This window comes from Emydura macquarii, unplaced genomic scaffold (assembly GCF_026122565.2).
Source record: "Emydura macquarii macquarii isolate MOO-44397 ecotype Brisbane River unplaced genomic scaffold, CSIRO-AGI_Emac_v2 contig_480, whole genome shotgun sequence".
NCBI lineage: Eukaryota > Metazoa > Chordata > Testudines > Chelidae > Emydura > Emydura macquarii.
This window is the reverse complement of record NW_027130617.1, coordinates 11,705,369-11,726,083: the sequence shown is the minus strand read 5'-3', so window position 1 is coordinate 11,726,083 and position 20,715 is coordinate 11,705,369. Positions and strand designations below refer to the sequence as shown.

Sequence of the window (20,715 nt, the reverse complement as noted above, 5' to 3'; positions counted from 1 at the left end):
ACGTGGACAGCGATAAGGAGCGGTTCAATAATAGGCTGAGCAAGCGCAGAATAATGGTGGAATGTGTCTTTGGACATTTGAAGGCTCGCATGCACAGTTTACTCACTAGGTTAGACCTCAGTAAAACCTATATCCCCATAGTTATATCTGCCTGCTGTGTGCTCCATAATGTGTGAGAGACAAAAGGGGAGAAGTTTCCGTTGGGTTGGGTCATGAAGGCAGATAGGCTGGATGCACATTTTGAGCAGCCAGATACCAGTGTAACACTGAGAGCCCAATGGGCTCTGCGCCTCAGGGAGGCATTGAAAACCCATTTTTGTAATGAGCAACAGTAATGTGCATCGCTTACCTGTGCTGTGCTTTCCCATCCCATCCCCTCATGCAGCAGTGTCCCTGCACCTCCTCTTCCCCCACCACCCATCCCCATACTTGTCATAAATAAAGAGCACTTAATTACAAAGAAGTTCACTTTTATTGCACATCTGTAACAGGAGGGAAAGGAAAATAATTTAACTGTTAGCAACCATTGTCATGGAGCTGGGAGAGGAGAAAAAAGTGCTTGTCTGTTCAAATACCAAAGCCCACACATTAAAAGTTTTTAGAAAGGTCGCCTTCTTTTCCTCCCCTGGTGTTGAGTGGAGCACATACTGCACCCTGCCAACACTCCTCCTGGAATGCTTAGGATTGGAGGCTTGGAAAAAGGGCGCTTGTTGCCAGCAGTTCTGCGGAGGGAGTCTATCCTGCCACTGCTGTTCCTGAAGCTCAACCAAATGCCTCAACATGTCTGATTGGTCCCTCATTATACTCAGCATCTCATCCTGCATGTCATGCTTATGCCCTCCATGTCCAGTTTTTTTGGACCATGAAATCTTCCAGGCTCTTAGCTCTGTGTCACCAACCCCGGAGACGTTCATTATTTCATTGAATATGTCATCCCGAGTTCTCTTTTTTTGTACCTTCTTATCTGCGATAGCCTCTCCACAGGAGTGGAGGGTGCACTGAAGGCCATGCTTTCCACTGTAATGCACACGCAGCACAAGGCCCCCATACTTAGTTCCTACCATGGATGAAAAGAGGTTGCAATGTAAAAATAATTCCCTTTATTATTCTCAAATGAACGGTAGCACTGAATCTCAATCCCTCCCTCCTCCACAGGTTGGTTGTGCCAGCCATGGTGAGTAAGGGGCTTGTGCCTCTAGTTTTGGGAAATCTGTGGAACACAGAATGTGTTGTGGACAAGGCCCCCCAGCAACATAACCAGGGAACATCGCTTAGCTTCCCAAAATTTGTTTTTTGAAGCAGGCATCCCTAAGAGGGATGGGGCGGGTGGGGTGGGAAATCTCCCAGGAGAAAACACATGACCACCCATTCCCAGACCCCTAATACCCAGAACAACCTCATGTCAGGGAACATTAGTTGAGGGACCCAATAAACAGCTGTGGGCGGGGGATCGCACATACTGGTGGTTTTTTGGTTTTGTTTTTTTTTTTCTTCAGTATGAGCAAATAAACTTGCCCCATCTTCCCTAGGTTGACCCTATGTGATATTAGTCTCCTGAGGGTAATATAGGCGGAAAGGGAGCAGTTGCTACAAGAGTCTGGGTACAGGCTTGGTCTTTATGCTGCTATGCTGTGTTCTGCAATGATGCCAGCACATTTAATAACAGAGTGGCGTGGGAAAGCGTCCTATTGTGGTGGAAGAAATAAGGCCTCCCAAGAAACCGTCTGCAAAGGATTGCAGAGTACCTCCATGAAAGTTGCCTGGAGATATCTGTGGAGGATTCTGAGGTCATCCTTGTGCACATAAACAGTCTTTTCCAGAGGCAACCCTCTGCCTAACTGGAGCACCAACAAGGAAGCCCATCTCCACCACACCTAATAATTTTTTTCATATTAACCTGAATCCAACAGAGAAAGTAACCCCAGCACTGTGATTTATATTACATACTCACCAGATGTACCTTCCCTGGCATCTTGGTCAGTCAGGATGCTGTCCTGCATCTGGTTGGGCTGCTCCGGGGTTAAAAACCGCTCCTGCCTGTTGGGAAGAATGGATACCTCATCACCTGCCTCCAGTTCTCCTCTTCTTTCTCATCCACTGTCTCATTGTTATTGAGTTGGGACTCAGAGTCCCCAGAGGTGTCAATGCTGCATCTGGTGGCGGTGGTGGGGTCACTGCCGAGAATCGCATGCAGCTCCTCGTAGAAGTGGCATGTCTTTGGTGATGAGCCAGAACAACTGTTTGCCTCCCTTGTTTCTTGCCTCAGCTCTCTGAGTTTTAACACAGCACTGCTGTGTGTCTCTGTTGTGCCCCTTCTCCAACATGCTCTGTAATATCTCTTCATAGATATTCACTTTTCTTCTGCTGGATCGGAGCTGAGCCTGAACAGGCTCTTCTCCCCACAGATCAATGAGATCCAACACCTCAGGCCTACTCCAGGCTGGAGTGCGTTTGGGGCGTGCAGTTGCCATTATCAGTTGTGCTGGCAAGCTCGCCACGCTGACCAAACAGGAAATTGGAATTCAGAATTTCCTGGCGCTTGACCAGGAGGAAGGGCTGTTTCCTGTGTATGTGGCCGCAGTGCAGCGCAGGTAAAACCATGTCCAGAGCGGTCACAGTGGAGCATTATGGGACACCTTCTGGAGGCCAGTGATGTTGATTTACACAGTGCTGTGCCTACACTGCTGCTCATTCAACACATGCATTTTGATTTTAGATCTGCGCCTCTCACAGAGGTGATTTTATTAAACCGATGTTTCCAACGAGTTAGGTCGGTGAAATGGACCTGCTAGTGGAGACGCATACATTATGTGGTTGACAGAAGGTGGCTTCCGTTGACCTAACTTCGCAGTGTAGATCAGGCCTAAGTCTTATGGTTGCAAAGAGAACTTACCAAGTTTAAATCAATGCAGTGTTATCACCTTGAGTATGCAGACAGGGCTGCAGGGACTCCACGATTGCTCCTAGCTTTCCCAAACATCATTGGAAAAACATCAATAATACTGAGAGACAAGGTGGGTGAGGTAATATATTTTATTAGACCAACTTGTGTTGGTGATAGAGAGGGCAGGTCTATGCTACCGCTTAAGTCGATCTGACTTATGTCGCTCAGAGATGTGGAAAAAGACATCCCACTGAGTGACACAAGTTACAGCGACCTAAGCACTGTCCACACTCCTGCCAACATAACTTCCACCTCTCGAGGAGGTGGAATAATTATGCCAGTGGGGGGAGTGGTCTCTCGTCGGCATACAGCATCTTCAGCAGACACGTTACAGTGCAGTCCTGCCAATGTAGCACTTCTGGTGTAGTCCTGCCCAGAGAAGCTTTTGAGCTACACAGCTCTTCTTCAGGATATTACCTCATCCTTTTTGTCTCTCTGATATCCTGGGATCAACACGACCTCAACAACATTGCATACATCAATAAGACTGGCCATTTTCACTCTTACTGTTGCAAACTCTGTTGGCAATAGTGAAACTGTCAAGAAATTCTCTGCTGCTCTTTGGGAAATTTGAGCACCAGCAGAAGGATGCACTAGAGTTATTGACAAAAAATAACTGGGGGGATGGCTTGGTGTGAGACCTCTTTCATCCCGCTTCATGCAGCAGCCAGAAGACCTGGGGAGTGGTGTGGCAAGAGTTAGAGCTCCAAATTAATCAGACCTCTTCTCACCAGAAACTGATATGAAAGATGAAGCCTCCAATTTGGGTTTAGAGGCAGATATCTGGAAGAAAGGTTTTAAGTTTTCTTTCCAGTGTAGTGGGGGGCCGTTTGGTAGCCTTGGCTTTTTGCAAGGACATTGTCCCTTAATCTCCCTGAGGAGGAACAGTGTCTTTGATATCCTCTAGCTAGTAAGTTTAGTTCTTTGGTTAGTTAGTAAGAGTCTAATGGATTTTTCAAGCCCGGAATATAAATATTTACATGCAAAACTTTGAATTTCACTATTGCTTCTATATTATATATGGATGTGATCTGCTTTTCTTTTACAGTCCAACAAAGCTGCATCTGTTTTTCCTATGCTATTAAATTCTGCATCTATTCAAGTATTTTAATTCTTAAATATTAAGAACAAAACTAATAGATGGTATTCAGTGAAGATTAAATTATTCTTTATTTGTAGCAAAACCTGTGATAAGCCCTCTTGAGCTTCGAATGGAAGAACTGCGGCATCATTTTAGGATAGAGTATGCAGTAGCAGAAGGTGCAAAGAATGTGATGAAATTGCTCGGGTCCGGAAAAGTTACCGACAGAAAAGCACTTTCAGAAGTAACTTTTTAATGAAGTTTTTGAAATTTCATTTTAAACACTATATTTGAAGAATGCAGATTGTTCTAAAAATCTTTTTTTTAATTTATATTGAACAAGGCTCAAGCAAGATTTAATGAATCAAGCCAGAAGTTGGACCTCTTAAAGTATTCATTAGAACAAAGATTGAATGAACTTCCCAAAAACCATCCCAAAAGCAGTATTATTATAGAGGAGCTTTCATTGGTCTCTTCACCAACACTAAGTCCACGTCAAAGTATAATCTCTACACAAAACCAGTATAGTACGCTATCCAAACCAGCAGCTTTAACAGGTATGTGGTCTTGTATAATTTATTACTCATTTGGATTAAATTTATTTGAGAACTCAAGTGATTCATACACTCGTTATTCTATATTGTCTGTAGAATATATGAGCAAAACACACACTAAAATTTTAAGCTAGATTTACTAAAGGTGTTCCATAAATTTGTGTATAAATATAAAGGCTTTAGTGTTTGTAGTGACTGTTAGAATACCCATAAGGATTCAATTACAAGTGATGATGAGGTTCTTTAAACATAATTGATATGTGCATACTTCAGTTAAGAAAAGTTCTGGCCCTTAAGTAGGCCTCTCTAAAATAATGTTAGCATTTTTCATCTTTAAATTATCAAGTACATTACAAAAGTGGGTAAGTATGATTATCCTCATTTTACAGATGGGGAAAGTGAGGTGCAGAGGGGTGAAGTGACTTGCCAAGGTCACACAGCAAGTTAGTGGTAGAGCTTGGAATAGAACCCAGGTCTCCTCCCAGCCCCATACCTTTTCCACAGGGTCCCACTGGCTCCCTGGAAGGCAAGATTTATGTCACAAAAAGCATTACAAGTGTATTTATAAAGTAGAGAACATTTCAAATATTCCATAATGGAAATGCACAAAAATACTAAATTCACCATTTATTTGTGCTAATGGCTTTCTGAGATTAAAATAACTACATGTGAGGAATTAAGTGTTACTATTCACATTAATAAATGTCTGTACAGTGGGTTATGAAAGACCAGAATATATAGTCAATCAGTTTCTCTGAGATGATGTTCATGTGGAATTGTGGAACTTCATAAAGGAAAGAAGTTTCAAGAGATCTAGTATGTTTTTAATGAAGATCTCAAATACATCCCTCTAGATTTTATTTTGTTGACTTAAAGCATGTGTTGAATAAAACTGTGTTCAGATATGTTGTTTACTAAATTGTTAAATAAACTACCAAATTAGAAGTACTAGTTCAGCTGTTTTTGTTTGTTTTTCCCCAGCATGACTTTACCTTTAACTGCTAAATGAACTATAACAGAGGGATTTTTACTGGAGCACTGAGGATTTCAGTGTCCCTGTGTATAATTAATGTCCCTTCCCTGGATTTTAAAACCATTTTACCTTTCTCTTTATATATTCATATATTGAGAGGTGGCAAAATAGTTCATCTTGAAATAGTGCTTACTGATAGTTTAATTATCTTGATATGTAAAGGCACATCTTTAATTTAAAAAAAAAATCAAAATAAAAGATTTGCTTGTAAAATTGCTTAATAGCTCAGAGCCAGAGCTCTTTAGTATAGCTGTTGGGAAAGTGGAATTAAGATTTAGTTGGCTTAAATTGGCTGACTAACAAGACTTCACCTCCATCACTTTGTCTAAAATGTGTCAGCAATACTGTTCTGTGGTGACCAGAGGTTGTAGGGTTTTTTATTTTTGTTTGTGTTTTTTAAATAAGTGAATTTTATATGTATTAAAGGTGTTATAATGGCAGTTTGGAAACAGGTCCCCCTAATTATCCACACAAGTTTCTGTTCCTACCCTGTCAGTGTGCCTCATTCCTATTCTGGAAGTGGTTCCTCCATGTATGAGTAGTAGTTTAATTTTCAAACATATTGAGTTGTTGATCTTTTTGCTTTGGGTGCCAGATATGTAGGTTTTGTCATATGAGCATCTACTCAGACTGGAATAGGGCAGCTATGTTATTTCATGTAGATCACATAAGTCCTTTGTGCTCATTGATGTGAGTCAGATTTCATACACTTACTTAGAAATGAAATGCCACGTGCCCCTTTAACCTATCCCGTGCGCTTATCTCCACCTTTTTTCTAATAGGTGAGGGTTTCTAGAGCATAATATGTTTAACTTCAGTTTATGGCTTCCTTCTTTGTTCAAGGTGGGGTCTTTTGCAGACTCATCTCAGTGCCAGGTTATGTTTTTAAAATGCCTATTTTATCTGTTAGTGTTGAAACATCATCCTTTGGCCTGGGCTAGCCATTAACAATGCCTATCTTGTGTTTTTTCCTGTCAGGACCACCCACCCCAGGGATTTATCTAAAAGATAGTCTTGATAAAGTGAATAAAAATAATACAAGACACACTGAAGTGCAGCAAAGGAAATTGAATTGTTGCTTTTTTGTATTTTGGGGGGTTTGTAAGTGAACTATCGCATTAGTGCTGCCAATAACCATGGGTATATTTTGCCCTGCACAGGAACAGACTCCTATAGTAGGGTATATGTGCATTCCCTAAATAATTAAAATTATTCCAAACAGCATAGCTTGGTTAATTGGATGGCTTGTTCGGGTTTATTGCTCCCAGATGGTGGTGTCAGCTTCAGAAAGGATGCCACATCACTGGCTTGTTGCCATTATCTTGTTGAGGATGAGACAAGTACCACTCTATCTGCCTGTGGTATTGGGGACTGAGTTTTATTTAAGGGCTGAGCTTCCCAGAAAGCATCTGGGTAAAGTGCTGTGACACTCTTGTTATGCACAGCTGTTTGGAACTGATACAGAATAAAGCAGGCTCCTTAAGTGCTTCAGTGCTCACTGAATACCACACTGCCCTAATGACATGGCAGCTGCAGGTGGAGGGCTGCCCAGGTATCTGGCTGTTTGGGTCTTGCCAGAATGCTCAGGGTCTAACTGACTGCCATATTTGTTGGAAAGAAATTTCCCTCGGGTCAGATTGGCTTGCAGGTTTACACTAGAGTAAATGCTGAATTCTCTGTAACTTGAAGACTTTAGTAACTCAGCCAGAGATTAGGGGTCTATTACAGGAATGGGTGGATGAGGTTCTGTGTCCTGCAATGTGTCGGAGGTCAGACTAGATGATCATGATGGTCCTTCTGGCCAGTCTGAGTCTACAAGTTTTCAATTAATTTGATTGTATCGGTATAAGAATTCCTAACTCTAGAAGGAGGGTGTCTCCTTGGATGTCCTTGTACTGCTGATTCAGTGTTGCTGCAGAGAGGGGAGACATCCCTTAGATTGGGAAGCAGCCTGAAGGCCTCATACCCGGTTATGTAAAAGAGCATCTTCCTCAGCAAATCCAAATATGTTTAAGGTATATATGATCAAGTGATTTTAAATTGTGCATATGTTTAATTCTGAGTTCAGTGTGCAGGAACAAAATTTGCTTTCTTAATGTTTCTTCAACAAACTAGTAGAATCATTAGTCACTTTATTTAAAAAGAAAGAGAAAAAGAAAGCACTTTGATGTTCTCCTTAACTTTATTTTAGTTATATGATGTTTAGTAAAATGAGATTGTCCCCTCAACAGATAATCTAACTTTAAATTTTCTTACTGAAGTGAAAACTCAAAAAATGTAATTTAGCTTTCACTGTTTATCTACTTACTTATTTGCATTTTTTTAACAACTTGCACAATAAAATAGAGTTGCCAGTCTGTTCAAGGTCAGTTTCCCTTTTTGCATTAGTACAATGTTGCAGTATTTGGGTTGCAAAAATAGTATTATAATACTGTCTAGAAACCTTGTTAAAAGCTTTATATTTTAAAAACATTCATAAGAAGGTTTTCATTGTTAGGTTTTAGAAAAGATTATTTTTAGATTACCTAAATTTTGGGTCAAGTATGACATGACAGTACCTCTTTAATTGCTGTACATAGTTAAGCATTTCAATATTTTCATAACAATAAGGACTTGCTTTCATAGTCAACATAAGTATTCAGGTTTCCTAGAAGTTTTTTCCTTCAAAAAATAAAAACCAATCTGCCATGCTTCGATACATATGCCCTTATTCAGAAAGTAAATTAATCACATCTTTTTTGAAGAATGCCTGCTAGAATGATGTCTAGTGTATACTATCTGTTACATAAAATAAATATTAATACAGCTATCATTCATGAGAAATTGCCTTTTCTTTAAATTTCAGTTGACAATTTCTCTTCCTCCCTACTGTTATCAGTTCTGTTCATTTTCTTTTGCTTATGTTGCTTACATACTAAGAATTAAGATGTTTAAAACTATCTATTCTGTTATGCTTATAAAATGACTTTGTGATATACCACTGAATTGTAACCACTGTTGATGTTTGATTCCATATTAATCTTGCTGTCTTTAATTTTTTAATTTCAGTGGGTTTACTTACAAAAATAACACTATGCTATTTATCTTGAGTCGTTAATCACTTAACTGAAGCAAATAACTCCAAATTCTATTACTCAATAAGTTCTGTATAGGTCAGAATGTGAAGTTCTAATATGAAATCATTCACTAATCATTGTACTATGTACACATAAGAATTTAGTATGTGACAAAAGCAATTGTTTTTATCTTGTTTCAGGTACTTTAGAAGTAAGGCTCATGGGCTGCCAAGATATTCTAGAAAATGTCCCTGGTCGATCAAAAGCCACATCAATTACACTACCTGGCTGGAGTCCAAGTGAAGCCAGAACATCTTTCATGGGAAGAACAAGCAAAAATAAAAGTGGGAGTAGTCGAAACCTTCTGAAAACAGATGACCTGTCCAGTTCAGTATACTTTTTTTATTTTTTAAACAGTCTAATTAAAATGCTCAGAAAAAGTTAATTGTTCATTTAAAAAAGATCTGCAGTGTAAAACCTGATCAGTGACTGTGTCTCTTTATTACAACTAAACCTCAAGCAATCACTTCCTATCCTGTTATGCATATTCCTCATGAAGAAAGATACCAGTTTAAAAAAAAAACAAAAAAAAACCCCATTGTTTTAAATCTCTAGTTAAAAGGGGTTCTTGGTGGGGGCTGTTGCTACTATATAAGACACATGAGGGAAGGGAAGAGATTAAGAGAATTCAAAATTGCATCAGATTTACTAACCACATTCCCACATATTTGTTTTTAATCTGAATATTGTGACTTGTGTAATTGAGAAATTGATTTCAAGCTTTAAAATTGTATAGCTCTTCATCTGATATATTGATGGATCAAAAATTCTTAATTCTACATTTAATTGGTTCATGTGGGCATAATGGTATTTTTTAATAAGGTATTAACACTGAAGTTTTTTTGTTTGTGGAAAATCCTCTTAGACTTTTAAGCTGAGTTTGTGTAACTTACTTACAGATGAAGTCTGTGCTGTATTGAAGCTGGACAACACTGTGGTTGGTCAAACTAGCTGGAAGCCTATTTCCAATCAGTCATGGGATCAGAAGTTTACACTGGAACTAGACAGGGTAAGGATACTGTACGGTTTCCATTGATGGAGATTGTCAGTTCCATAGATTAATGTTATGCTTCTGTGTCCTGTTCTTTTCAACGGTTATTAGCCTATTCGGATTCCATGTGTGTAAGTTTTCCTGTTCTTCATGGAAGCAAGTTCATGGCAAGAAGTGTTAGAGTTAGTGTTCTTGCAGTTTCACCTCTGATGAATGGGTTATATGTGGAGCTTTGTGATTTTGGTTACAAAGAGTTTTAGCCATGAGAATAAACACCACTAATCATCATCCCCTCATATTTACATGTATTCTGCCTCTTACATTGTTGCTTTTAAAACATAGCTACCACTGTTTATTTCAGTCATGCAGTCACTGTACACCAGTTTGTCCTGCTGTCTATTGCTATAACTAATTCCATAAAGTTTTGTCATTATTTTGTCAAGTATTATTCTTTCTTTTTGTAGCATCTTTCATAACAAGCATATAGAATTGAAAAAAATTATTGAGATTGGGGTTTACATAGCAAGATAGAGCAACAGTTCCAGTTAGTTGAAAACTTTAGAATTTACCCCCTGTGAGCCACAAAATGCTCTGCAAATGTGTAGTTAATTCTAGAGTTACTAAGCAGAATTGCTCAAATGACGACAGGCACCTAGTCACTGAGATGTAATATACTGGGTTTTTGTGGATGGCAATTATTGTGTCTGTGTGTATATTATAATTTCAGGAAAAAAATTACTTTGAGAATTGATTTTTAAAATGTATTAAAATGTTTTAAAATAAACTGTCCCATAAACAGCATACATATATATGAAAGAAACTGTTTTTATAAAGGGTTGACTCTTGCTCTGTGAATTATTCCTAACAAGTAGCTTTTGTAACAGTGGTGAACTTTCTTCTTTTATCCTTAAAAAGATCTAATTCATGGCTTTTTTTTGTTTGGATATTAGAAATGATATTTGATTACATTTCAGTTTTATATTGCTTTTCAAGCCTAGAGTGATTAACCAAGTTAGTATTAATAACAGTTGTTCTGCTTTGAGGGCCTCTGTGCATTTCCATTTACGGGATCTAGTGCCCCTAGTGTCAAGCTACAGAACTGTTTAATAAAGTTGTGTACACTGAAGAGTGCAGGAGTGCTCTTGTGGTAGGGCGATGTCATTAGCTCTATCTACATAAGGGAATGCATCCCATCCTCCACACAACCATCTGAGTTTCCTTGCTGCTGCCCTAGGGAGCAAAAAGAAATTATCTTGAGTCCTGGAGTTAGTTAGCCTGGCTTCTACTTATTGCTTCTTATAGTAAAGGTAGAGTAGTTGGAATTATCCCTGAGGCAGTATTGAGTCCCGAACCTTGTAGAGGATTCAAAAGGTGAGAGACCTGGTCACCCATCTTTACCAAGACACACATTTGGTGCGTAATGTTCCAGTGCACAATTTGCTGCATCTTCACCTGGACAAGTAAGAACAGAAAATTAAGACTGCAGTGCACATAAGTTTTCAGCTGGACCATCCTAACACTTACTCAAGTTTTGAGCTCTTCTTCTGTAAAGAAACCTGAGATGTACCCTTTCGCCTTTGATGTCAGGCCTGAGATAGATATCTCTGAGGCAAACATCTACTGGGGTGCTCTTATCTGTCTGGTGCCACAAGCTCCATCAAAAGAAACTGTTTCAGCACTGTGATTCTACACTGGGTCCATTGTTGACCAAAAAAACTTCCCTAGTGCCATTAGTCGATACTGATGGATGTCATGAGTGAGACAAGCTTCCAGATCTCCTAGTGATCCTTTTTTCCAGGGAAGAGGAAGGAAAAGAGGAATTATTCTGATTCCAAAAAGGAGCCTAAGGAGAAGACGAGATTATCATTGTCCTTCTCCTCCACTGGTGCACATGACCTTTAAGGACTCCTTGTCTGTTTTGATGATGCTCTTGGCGCAAACCCCTCCATCTACTGGCATTGGTGCCGAATGATCTGGACACCTCAACGGTGCCCATATCTCCAACACTGTCAACTTTCCCCCTCATGACTGGCAGCATCTTTCAAAGCATTTGCCTATGCCTCTGCTGCCTGATTCTGCAGAGCAATATTCATCATTGGTATCCAGCCAGAGCAATCCTTGAGCATGGAACCCCCAGTGCTCAGTCTCGTGTGATTTGCTCCAGAAAACCTACCTGGCTTTCTTTGCCAAAAGCCCTATATGCCTGGAAAGACCTTTATATGGGACCCCCTTCAACTATTGGTATGGCCCTACATTCAGACACAAATGAAGATGTTGCTTGATACCGCCAAAACGAGCATGGCACCCACTTTGGCACTGGCAATAACATTGACACTGATACCCTTCTTGTCAATGGAGAGCGCTCCATTGGAGCGGAGAGCTTTCCCAACTGTAGCCTCATCTCTGGCACTGCTACCTTTGAGAACAACCATGTCTGAGTTGGAACAGATGTGACCAGCAACAGTCATCACCAGCATAGTTGCTGCCTCAAGAAGAGTGGCATACTTATGATGACTGGGAGGAGTCTCCTTCAGAGAAAATGGAGGAGTCCACCATAGGTGACTATACCAACGGTGCATCCCCGATGGATAAATTGGACTTTGTTCATCAGAGCAGAGATGGGCTGAAGTGGTTTCAAGAGCTGATGGGGAGAATTGCTGACACTCTTTATTTCAGACAGGGTTTTCAGCACCAGACTCATCTGATCCCCTTTTTTGATATCATGGAATGGCAGACAGAAACTAAGGTTGCATTTCCTATCTTCCATGACTATTCCATCCAGCAAAGGATATTTGGCTCTCTGTCCTCATCCCCAGTATCAAAAAGAGCTAATCTTATGTGTCTTGTAACAAAATTGGTGTCCTTTGAGGGTACAACATCCCTCTGTTGATTCCAGACATGTCTCTGCAGCCCAAGAATTATCTAAAAATAACAAGGGGTCCCTGTCTTGTATCCTTGGACGGAGAGCAGCATAAACTGGATGCTTCTGAGAGGAAAGCCTATTATTCCACCTCTTTGGGTTTACAAATGGCAAATTACCAAGATGTCCTATCCAGATATAATTGCGCTATGGGACTCCCAGATTTTCATCTGTCACAGTACGTCGCCCTCCCCGTTTTCTTCCCCCAACGCCATATATACCCAGGCAAGTCCCATTTGCACGCCTTAACACGCAGACATGTGCTATTAACTAGAGAATTAAGCCTTTCACAAAATCAAATAGATTTGGATTAAGAGATGTATTGAGTATTGTTACTTCTTTGGCAGGAAACCAGTGCCTCTTGGCTTGAAGATTCTGTACTAAAGCCACTTGGGCCTGTTGCAAAGATCTGCAAATCAGCAACATAGAGTTCTGATGAATGAGTAATGTTTAATTTAAAAAAAAAAAAAAACGGACTTGGCCTTGCACAGTTTAGTAAGGTGGTGGTGTAGTCTGCTTTTGCCTAGATCTCCTCACCCACCATCTTCTGACAGGGACACTGCTTGCTAATCATTCATAAGTGGGAATGCACAGAGACACTAGAAGAAAAAAGAATGGCTATTTAGCAGTAACTATTACTCTTAGAGTTACCCCTACATTCATGCTGCACACCCACCTTCACTTGTGCCTCAGAGGCTGAGGAGAAACAGGTGTTCAGTGTGGAGGGGAAGGTGCATTCCCTGATCTAGACTGAGCCACTTACATCATCCTAATGTAAGAGTGCTCCTGCTCTTCCAGCTTTTGTATACAGATCTCCACCTCAACACGAGGTGCTAGATCCCGTAAGTGTGACTGCACAGAGGCAACAATGTAACACTTCTTTTGTTTATTTACTGTCTTAGTCACGTGAATTAGAAATTTCAGTTTACTGGCGTGATTGGAGATCTCTGTGTGCAGTGAAGTTTCTGAGGTTAGAAGATTTCTTAGACAACCAGCGACATGGCATGTGTCTCTATCTTGAACCACAGGGTACCCTATTTGCAGAGGTAAGTACACTTACTGAAGACAAACTCAACCATATTTGAAATAATTACATTGCAGAATATTTTAAATTGTTTTTAATAAACTCTTAAGAATGCATTATATTCTGGAAGTTGAATTGTAATATACAAATTATCTGAACTGCAGGTTACATTTTTTAATCCAGTTATTGAAAGAAGACCAAAACTCCAGAGACAAAAGAAAATTTTTTCAAAACAACAAGGTAACTATTAAGAATTAACATTAAATTAAAAAGCTAAAAATATTTTACAGATTTGCCATGTTTTTATGCACAGTCCTAAAATATAATTGCAATTAAAGTTGATGATAGTTACATCTTTAATGTTACATTCAAAAATGTTTGTTTAGAATTGTTTATTATGCAGTAATATTTAATGGTGAATAGTTGAGAATTGCTAAAGAACATGACAAATTCAGTTCTTCATAAATTATAAACTAATGAATTTTAATTATAGCTTTTGGTAATATGTAAAGAAAATTACTTGGCTCTATTTTCTTTATTCACAATATCTACAGGCAAAACATTTCTCAGAGCTCCTCAAATGAATATTAATATTGCCACTTGGGGAAGGCTGGTGAGAAGAGCTATTCCTACAGTAAATCATTCTGGTACCTTCAGCCCTCAAGCTCCTGTGCCTGCTACAGTGCCTGTGGTTGATACATGCATTCCTGAACTAGCACGGGCAGCTAGGTAAATGTCTAAGATTTTGAAGCCAGATTTACATTAAAAAAAGGTGCAATTCTTATTTACACACATAAACGAAAAACTTTCCTTATTTATTCTACAAAATTCAAAACCTTTTATTTTCTAGTTGGACATCCATTTTGTTGTATTCTTAAAAGCAAGATTTTCTAAAAACATATTAAACAGGCTTTTCTTAAGTATTTTTAATACTAGTAAAAGTCTCCATTGTACTCTGAGTGGATTTGTTTTTCTGTAAGTGACTCTCCTGTAGCCAAACTGGACTTTGAACTTGAACCTGAAGCACCGCCTGCTCCACCCCGTGCATCATCCCTTGGAGAAATACGCGAATCTTCATCTGAGATAAAAGCACCGGATACACCCATTCAGGCAAGACATTTAAACTAGTCATAGAGTGTTGCATAGCATTTCACGTTTAATCAAATATTTAATATTTGTGTTACGACTTTATGTAGTTGCAATGAATTTATTTCCTTCTGTTTTAAATAGAGATCACTATAATTTGTGTACATGAAATTTTATCAGTTAAATTGTACATAATTTCATATGGTATGCTTTAATACTGATTATAGAGATGGGTCTCTTTCTGTAGTTTTCAAGTGTTTAAATCAAACTGTATTTCTATTGGTTGCTTCATAGGCCCCAAAACCACACTCCTGCAATTTATACAAAAGTGTGTGTTAATATTCACAAAGAATGGAATGACCTTAGAAGAATAGGATTTAACAGAGTAAAATAACAGAGTAAAACTGATTTAACAGTCAGTAAATATAGCATTTTAGGCTAATTGATATTTTAAATTTCACACTGTTGAAGTTTTGCAGTATTTTGTACTTCACTTTCCCTGAATATAGTACGTTTCTTCATTCTTCAGCAGTATTATATTCTAAATCTTCAGATTTCTATTTCTTCTACATATTTCACAGGATGCAGAAGCTATTTTTGATTATGAAAATGAGAGAGATAGTATTGTTCCAAAACTCCAACCTGAAATAATTTTTGAGCCTGAAATTCCACGCACAGACATAAAGTGTACCAATATACGAGAGCCTGAAGATAGACGGTAAAAAAATAAACGAAAACCCCCCCATGTTTTTTACTATATGTTTTGTTGTTAACCCTAACTTGAAGTTTTCTGTAACTTTTTTACATATATTGCTGTTTTACAGAACACAAAGATTTCAATTTAGTCTGCAGGATTTTAGGTGTTGTGCTGTACTGGGGAGAGGCCATTTTGGAAAGGTAAAAAATGTTTTATGACCACAAGTGTATTCAAAAAAACAAAAACTCACCTCTTGAATAAATCATTTACATTTTCTTTCAGGTGCTGCTGGCTGAATACAAAAACACAAATGAGATGTTTGCTATTAAAGCATTAAAGAAAGGGGACATTGTTGCTCGTGATGAAGTAGACAGGTCAGTTTCAAAAAAGTAACTAATACATGATGATGTATGCTTTTTCCTCTGCAGGAAATAGTAACTGGATTGTAAATTATCATAGGCTTTAGTGGAGTAATGTTACTGAGACCAGAATGAGTTCAGATTGTATTTAAAAGAGGAATTCTCATGTAAGGCATTTGTTTCTCAGTCCAGTTGTATTTGTAGAATTGAGGTTATACATCTGAATTGTTCACAAGTGGCTACAGTGGAAAGAGAAATATCCCACTGTACCTGCAAATTTGATTTAAATGAATTCTTTGTATCAGTTAAGAACTGTTAAGTTCATATTTATATTGGCAGGTAAAGGGAAACCTAATACACAGGAATTGGCTGTTATTAGAGGCTTTTATCTTAGTCTATAGATCTTCTGAGTGTAATAATACTCTTCCTTTTATTTGGGAGAGAACACATAAATCACTGGAAGGGCCGTTATGATATGGTCTCCTGGGCTTACCTTCTTGAGGAATGGTACCTCAGCAGTTGTTGACCAAACATCCAAATGATGAGGTTTAAAAAAAAACAAAAAAAACCCCCTGAATTCCAGGTCACTGTTCCAGTGTTTTAAAAAATGCCAATAATTCAGAGTCCGGGAAACGAACATGACTTTGAGAAGAATAAAATCTAGCACAGTGGTTCTCAGCCTGCAGGCCACATGCGGCTCAATTAGCACACAGCTGCAGCCCAGCTTAAAAGTTTGTTGCTTCCCTCTGGCAGGGGGCATGCCAGGCTGAGAGGGAGATAGCACAACGCAGCCATGCCAGAGCGCGCTCTGCAAGCAGGGAATGTGAAGCAGCCCCCGTGACGGGGGAGGAGCTCAGCCAGCGACCTGCTGCTGCTTCCTTTCCTGTGCTGCAGGGAGTAAGGCCTGCTCTGCTCAGCCTGGCGGGGAGGAGGCTGGCGTGGCCCCTCTCCCCAGCTGAGGTTGGCAGCTCCAGGATGCTGCCTTCTAGGTCCTACTGCCTCCTGGGTCGTCATACTCTTCTGGGTTCTGGGTCCTGTTCCTGTACAAGGGTGAGAGCCCGTTGAGAGGGGGGGAGGGAGGCCAAGAGGGTGGGATGGAAGGAAGTGGCAGTGGGGAACAAAGCAGGATGGGATAGGTTGGGGGAAGAGAAGGAAATGGGATAGGGGTAGAGGAATGGGCAAGGTACAGTGTGGATAGGGGAGGGGGCGGGGAGAGGAAAGGGCAGGGGGAAGAGAAGGAGATGACTGAGTGCTGCCGCCAGGGGAGGTGCTGCCTCCTCACTTCTGAGCGTCTGCACCAGAGGCATCTGGAGAAATGGGAGGGCATGTGCCACCCCACTAGCCACAGCTAGATGTCGCCTCTGGGTAGGATGAGCGTGCTCCAGGGTCCATCGCAGCCTGGGCTGCCTGCAGCAGACAGCACCTACCTGTCTGTGCCCCTGCAAGCCATGTCCAGACCCAGAGCTCACAGCCAGAGCAGGAGGCTGCCCTGTAAGTTCTGTCTCTGGGGGGAGAGCTGGTGTGGGGTAGAAATTTGTCCCATGGGCAGCTTCCCAGCGAGAGTCCCCCATGGCTCGATGGGTGGGATCACCCCTGCCCTGACTGTCTGGGAGCAGGCATCGAGGGACATGTGCCCAACTGGACACATAGAAGTTGCCAGATCTCCCACTAATGAGAGACTAAATTAATTTTAACAGTTAATGTTTTGTCTTATTTTGCTAAATTAAAATGCTCTTGGTAGACATTTTCCAGTGTTCAAACGCAAGGTACTATATCAATTTGACTCGCATTGCTGTCAGATAATAAATATTAAACCTTATTTCTTTGGTAGATGTATAGGCAATATACATATATTGCGTGGATGCGACCCACGTAACACAGCGAGAATTGCATATGTAGCCCACAATGTTAAATAGGTCGAGAACTGCTGATCTAGCAGAAGGAGAAATATAGCTAAAACCAAGAATCACCTGTTTCTTTAATACAGGTGATCTAATGAACAAACTCATTGACTTTAGAAACTCATTCCTTTCTTAGCAGTCCAAAACAAACCACAGCTTTACTGGATCTGCAAACTAATTTTGTTCTTTCAAAATAAATGTTGAGGTCTCCTGCTAGAACAATTTGAGGTTTACAATAAAATGATGTGAAAATAATCTCTCAACTAAAATATTAATTTCTGATTTACTTGGGAAAATAGTCCTGAGTTTTTTGGTATTTTTTACAAATCACTTAGTCCCAGTGAAACTGAATGAAAGCTTCTTGGATGAACAAAACTTCCAGCATCCTCATTTTTCTTTTCAGCAGCATACAGTAATTACTAACATTCCGTTTAGAGAGGAAATATATGAGCAGAATGAACAGGCTCAGAGGGAGCTACTGTCAATTCTTGAAGCACTGAGTTAAGCTTGTGTGGAGGGACAATCACTTTGACTTAATTATTTGTGTGTAGCTCTAAGAAATGTGATATTTGGTTGTGAGCCAACATTTGATTGTGGATTCCTCTCATTTTTATCCCTTACGGCTTCAAAAGGAGACATTTGCACATGCAGCATAATAGCCTCTAAAGCTTTTATCAAAGATCTACTTGGCAAAACTGGGGACCATGCTTGATGGGACGACTCCTTTTTCAACTAAAGAGAAATGCAAACTGGGGAATTCTGGCCAATTTCAATGAGTAGTTCAGTAGCTAATTGAACTCTCCAAACCATGTGGCCAAGGCAGTAAAGTTTTAAAAGTCTCATCTTATGCATAATTAAGGTTAAGATTTTGTCACCATTATTTTTAGTAAAAGTCACAGACAGATCATGGGCAGTAAACAAAAATTCACGGAACAATGACCTGTCCCTGACTTTTACTAAAAATAACCATAAAAAAATGGGGCTGACTGGATGAGAGCCCAATCCCTACCCTACTGCAGGACAGGAGTAGAGGTGTGTGGGGTCCAGCACCCCTGCCCTGGAGGCTCAGAGCTCCACCATGGGGGCCACCTCCCCCCATAGCAGCCCAGAGCTGTGGGGGTCCCCCGCCTGGGATCTGGGGACTATCTGAGCTCTGGAATCCCCCCCCCCCCCCCCCCCCCCCCCTCGCCCCGCCTTCCTGAGCACGGCAGCAAGGAATTGCGCGTCTTTGAGCCCTGGGGTCACCCTGCTACCTGTGGTGGCTGGGAGCTGCAGGGTCCCAGCTCAAAGCACTGGGCTCCCCCTTGCAGCAGCTCTGAGCCACGGGGCCCCTGCAGCCCCCCTCCCAGCTCACAGCAACTGCCCCCCCCCCCCATGTCTCTGAGCCACGGAGTCCCTGCTGTTGGCAGTGGCTCGGAGCCAGGGGCTCCTGCCACCTGCCCTGGCTGACCGCAACAGGGCCCCTGGAGGCAGCTCAGAGCTGGGGGTCCCTGCAGCCACTGAGAGCTGTTCCCCTCCCCTGCCCCCTGAGAGCTCCAGATCACCTGAGAGCTCCATAGCCCTCAGAAGCTGATAGCTTCTGCTCCAGGTCACGGGGCAGGAGCTGAAAAGGATAATTTCACGGAGGTCTCTGGAAGTCACAGAATCTGATATTTCCATGACCTCCATGACAAAGTCTTATCCTTATGCATAATGTACAAAAAGTGGGGAAATAACTACAGTACAGTAGATGTGTGTCAATATTGTAGGATTTCATAAACCAGTTGGAGCATTACGCTTGCAGTTTTCTACCAAAACTGATCTCTGTATTTATAAGGAGACAAGGTGAGGCAATACATTTTATTGAACTAAATTCTGCTGGTGAAAGAGACAAGCTTTTGAGCCACATAGAGCTCTTCTTCAGGTCTGTCCGAAGCAAGTACATTCAGATTCTGTTTTATAACATTGACAAACTGGAAGTCAATGAAACAAGTGGAATTCAAGAAGATAATTGAACAAAAGCTGCTGACCTCTGCACTAGTAGCATACATCAGATAGAATATGACGTCTCCTGCTGCATGACAAACCACAGATGTTTCCCCAGGAGTTTAGATCTGAAAGAAGAAACCTGGATCACAGAGAAGTTTGAGTTTGAAGGAAACCAAGAGCAAAAGGGAAGACTGATGAAATTGCAAGAGAGCAATATTCCTATATCATGTGAGAAATAGAAGCACTGATTAAAGTGGCAAAAGAAGCTTGGCTTGAAGAACAGTACATCAATATACAGAATCCTTTAGTGGCAGATGCCACTAGGAAGGCCTATCAAATCATCAAGACTCTTTTCTGAAAGGTTTTTTGGCAGGAAAAATACCCTTTCACCCGGCACTTGGGATAGGTATGGCCAAGAACTCTGTAATATGAGTGAAACAAATTCTAAGTGGAAGTGAAAAAGGTAGAGGAGATCTATACAAGAAAGCTTGACTTATCCCGATGAACCTACAATCGAAAAAGCTGAGGATGTGATGTAGACATCAAAAAGCAGTAAAGCCCGTGGAGTGGATAACATAGAAATACAAGCAGAATTAATTAACAGTGGTGGAAAGCCACTCATCCAGACATACCATAAGCTTGTCAGTGTGATTTGGGAGTCCCTGATAGTTCCTATTCATAAACAGGAAGGTCCAGCTGTTTTGTGGAAACCTCATTGACGCACCCTAGCAAAATACTGCTGCATATCATCCTGAAGAGAATTGCAGCCAAGATGGAGAACTTTCTGACTGAAGAACAGGTGGGATTTAGACCCGGAAGGAGTACAGTGGAGCAAATATTCAACCTGCATGTGCTATGTGAGTGTGCTGGAGAGCAATGGAAGGTGGTTCAAGTTTGTGTGAATTTTGCTAAAATGTTTGACAGCATATGGCACAAAACTTTTTGGGAAATTCTATGACTGATCGGAATTGGTGAAAATGTAATAAGCTGACAAATCTCTGGAAGCATGTCTGCTTTCGTGTTTGTGGGCATCTCTTCAAC

General features: G+C 40.6%; 1 protein-coding gene across 3 annotated transcripts in view; it reads left to right on the top strand.

The window, feature by feature from the left end:
- The window catches only part of PKN2 (protein kinase N2), an 84,232-nt gene that overhangs the window by 47,498 nt on the left and 16,019 nt on the right, over positions 1-20,715 (top strand). For all 3 annotated transcript variants that reach the window (XR_010918075.1, XM_067538506.1, XM_067538507.1), the window contains exons 5-15: positions 4,124-4,269; positions 4,369-4,582; positions 8,869-9,054; positions 9,628-9,737; positions 13,542-13,685; positions 13,828-13,903; positions 14,218-14,392; positions 14,644-14,773; positions 15,331-15,467; positions 15,574-15,646; positions 15,729-15,820. Coding sequence is in view for 2 of the 3 variants with exons in the window: in XM_067538506.1 (XP_067394607.1) it covers positions 4,124-4,269; positions 4,369-4,582; positions 8,869-9,054; positions 9,628-9,737; positions 13,542-13,685; positions 13,828-13,903; positions 14,218-14,392; positions 14,644-14,773; positions 15,331-15,467; positions 15,574-15,646; positions 15,729-15,820 (1,483 nt within the window). In the remaining variant the exon portion in view is untranslated. The remainder of the gene's footprint in view (positions 1-4,123; positions 4,270-4,368; positions 4,583-8,868; positions 9,055-9,627; positions 9,738-13,541; positions 13,686-13,827; positions 13,904-14,217; positions 14,393-14,643; positions 14,774-15,330; positions 15,468-15,573; positions 15,647-15,728; positions 15,821-20,715) is intronic.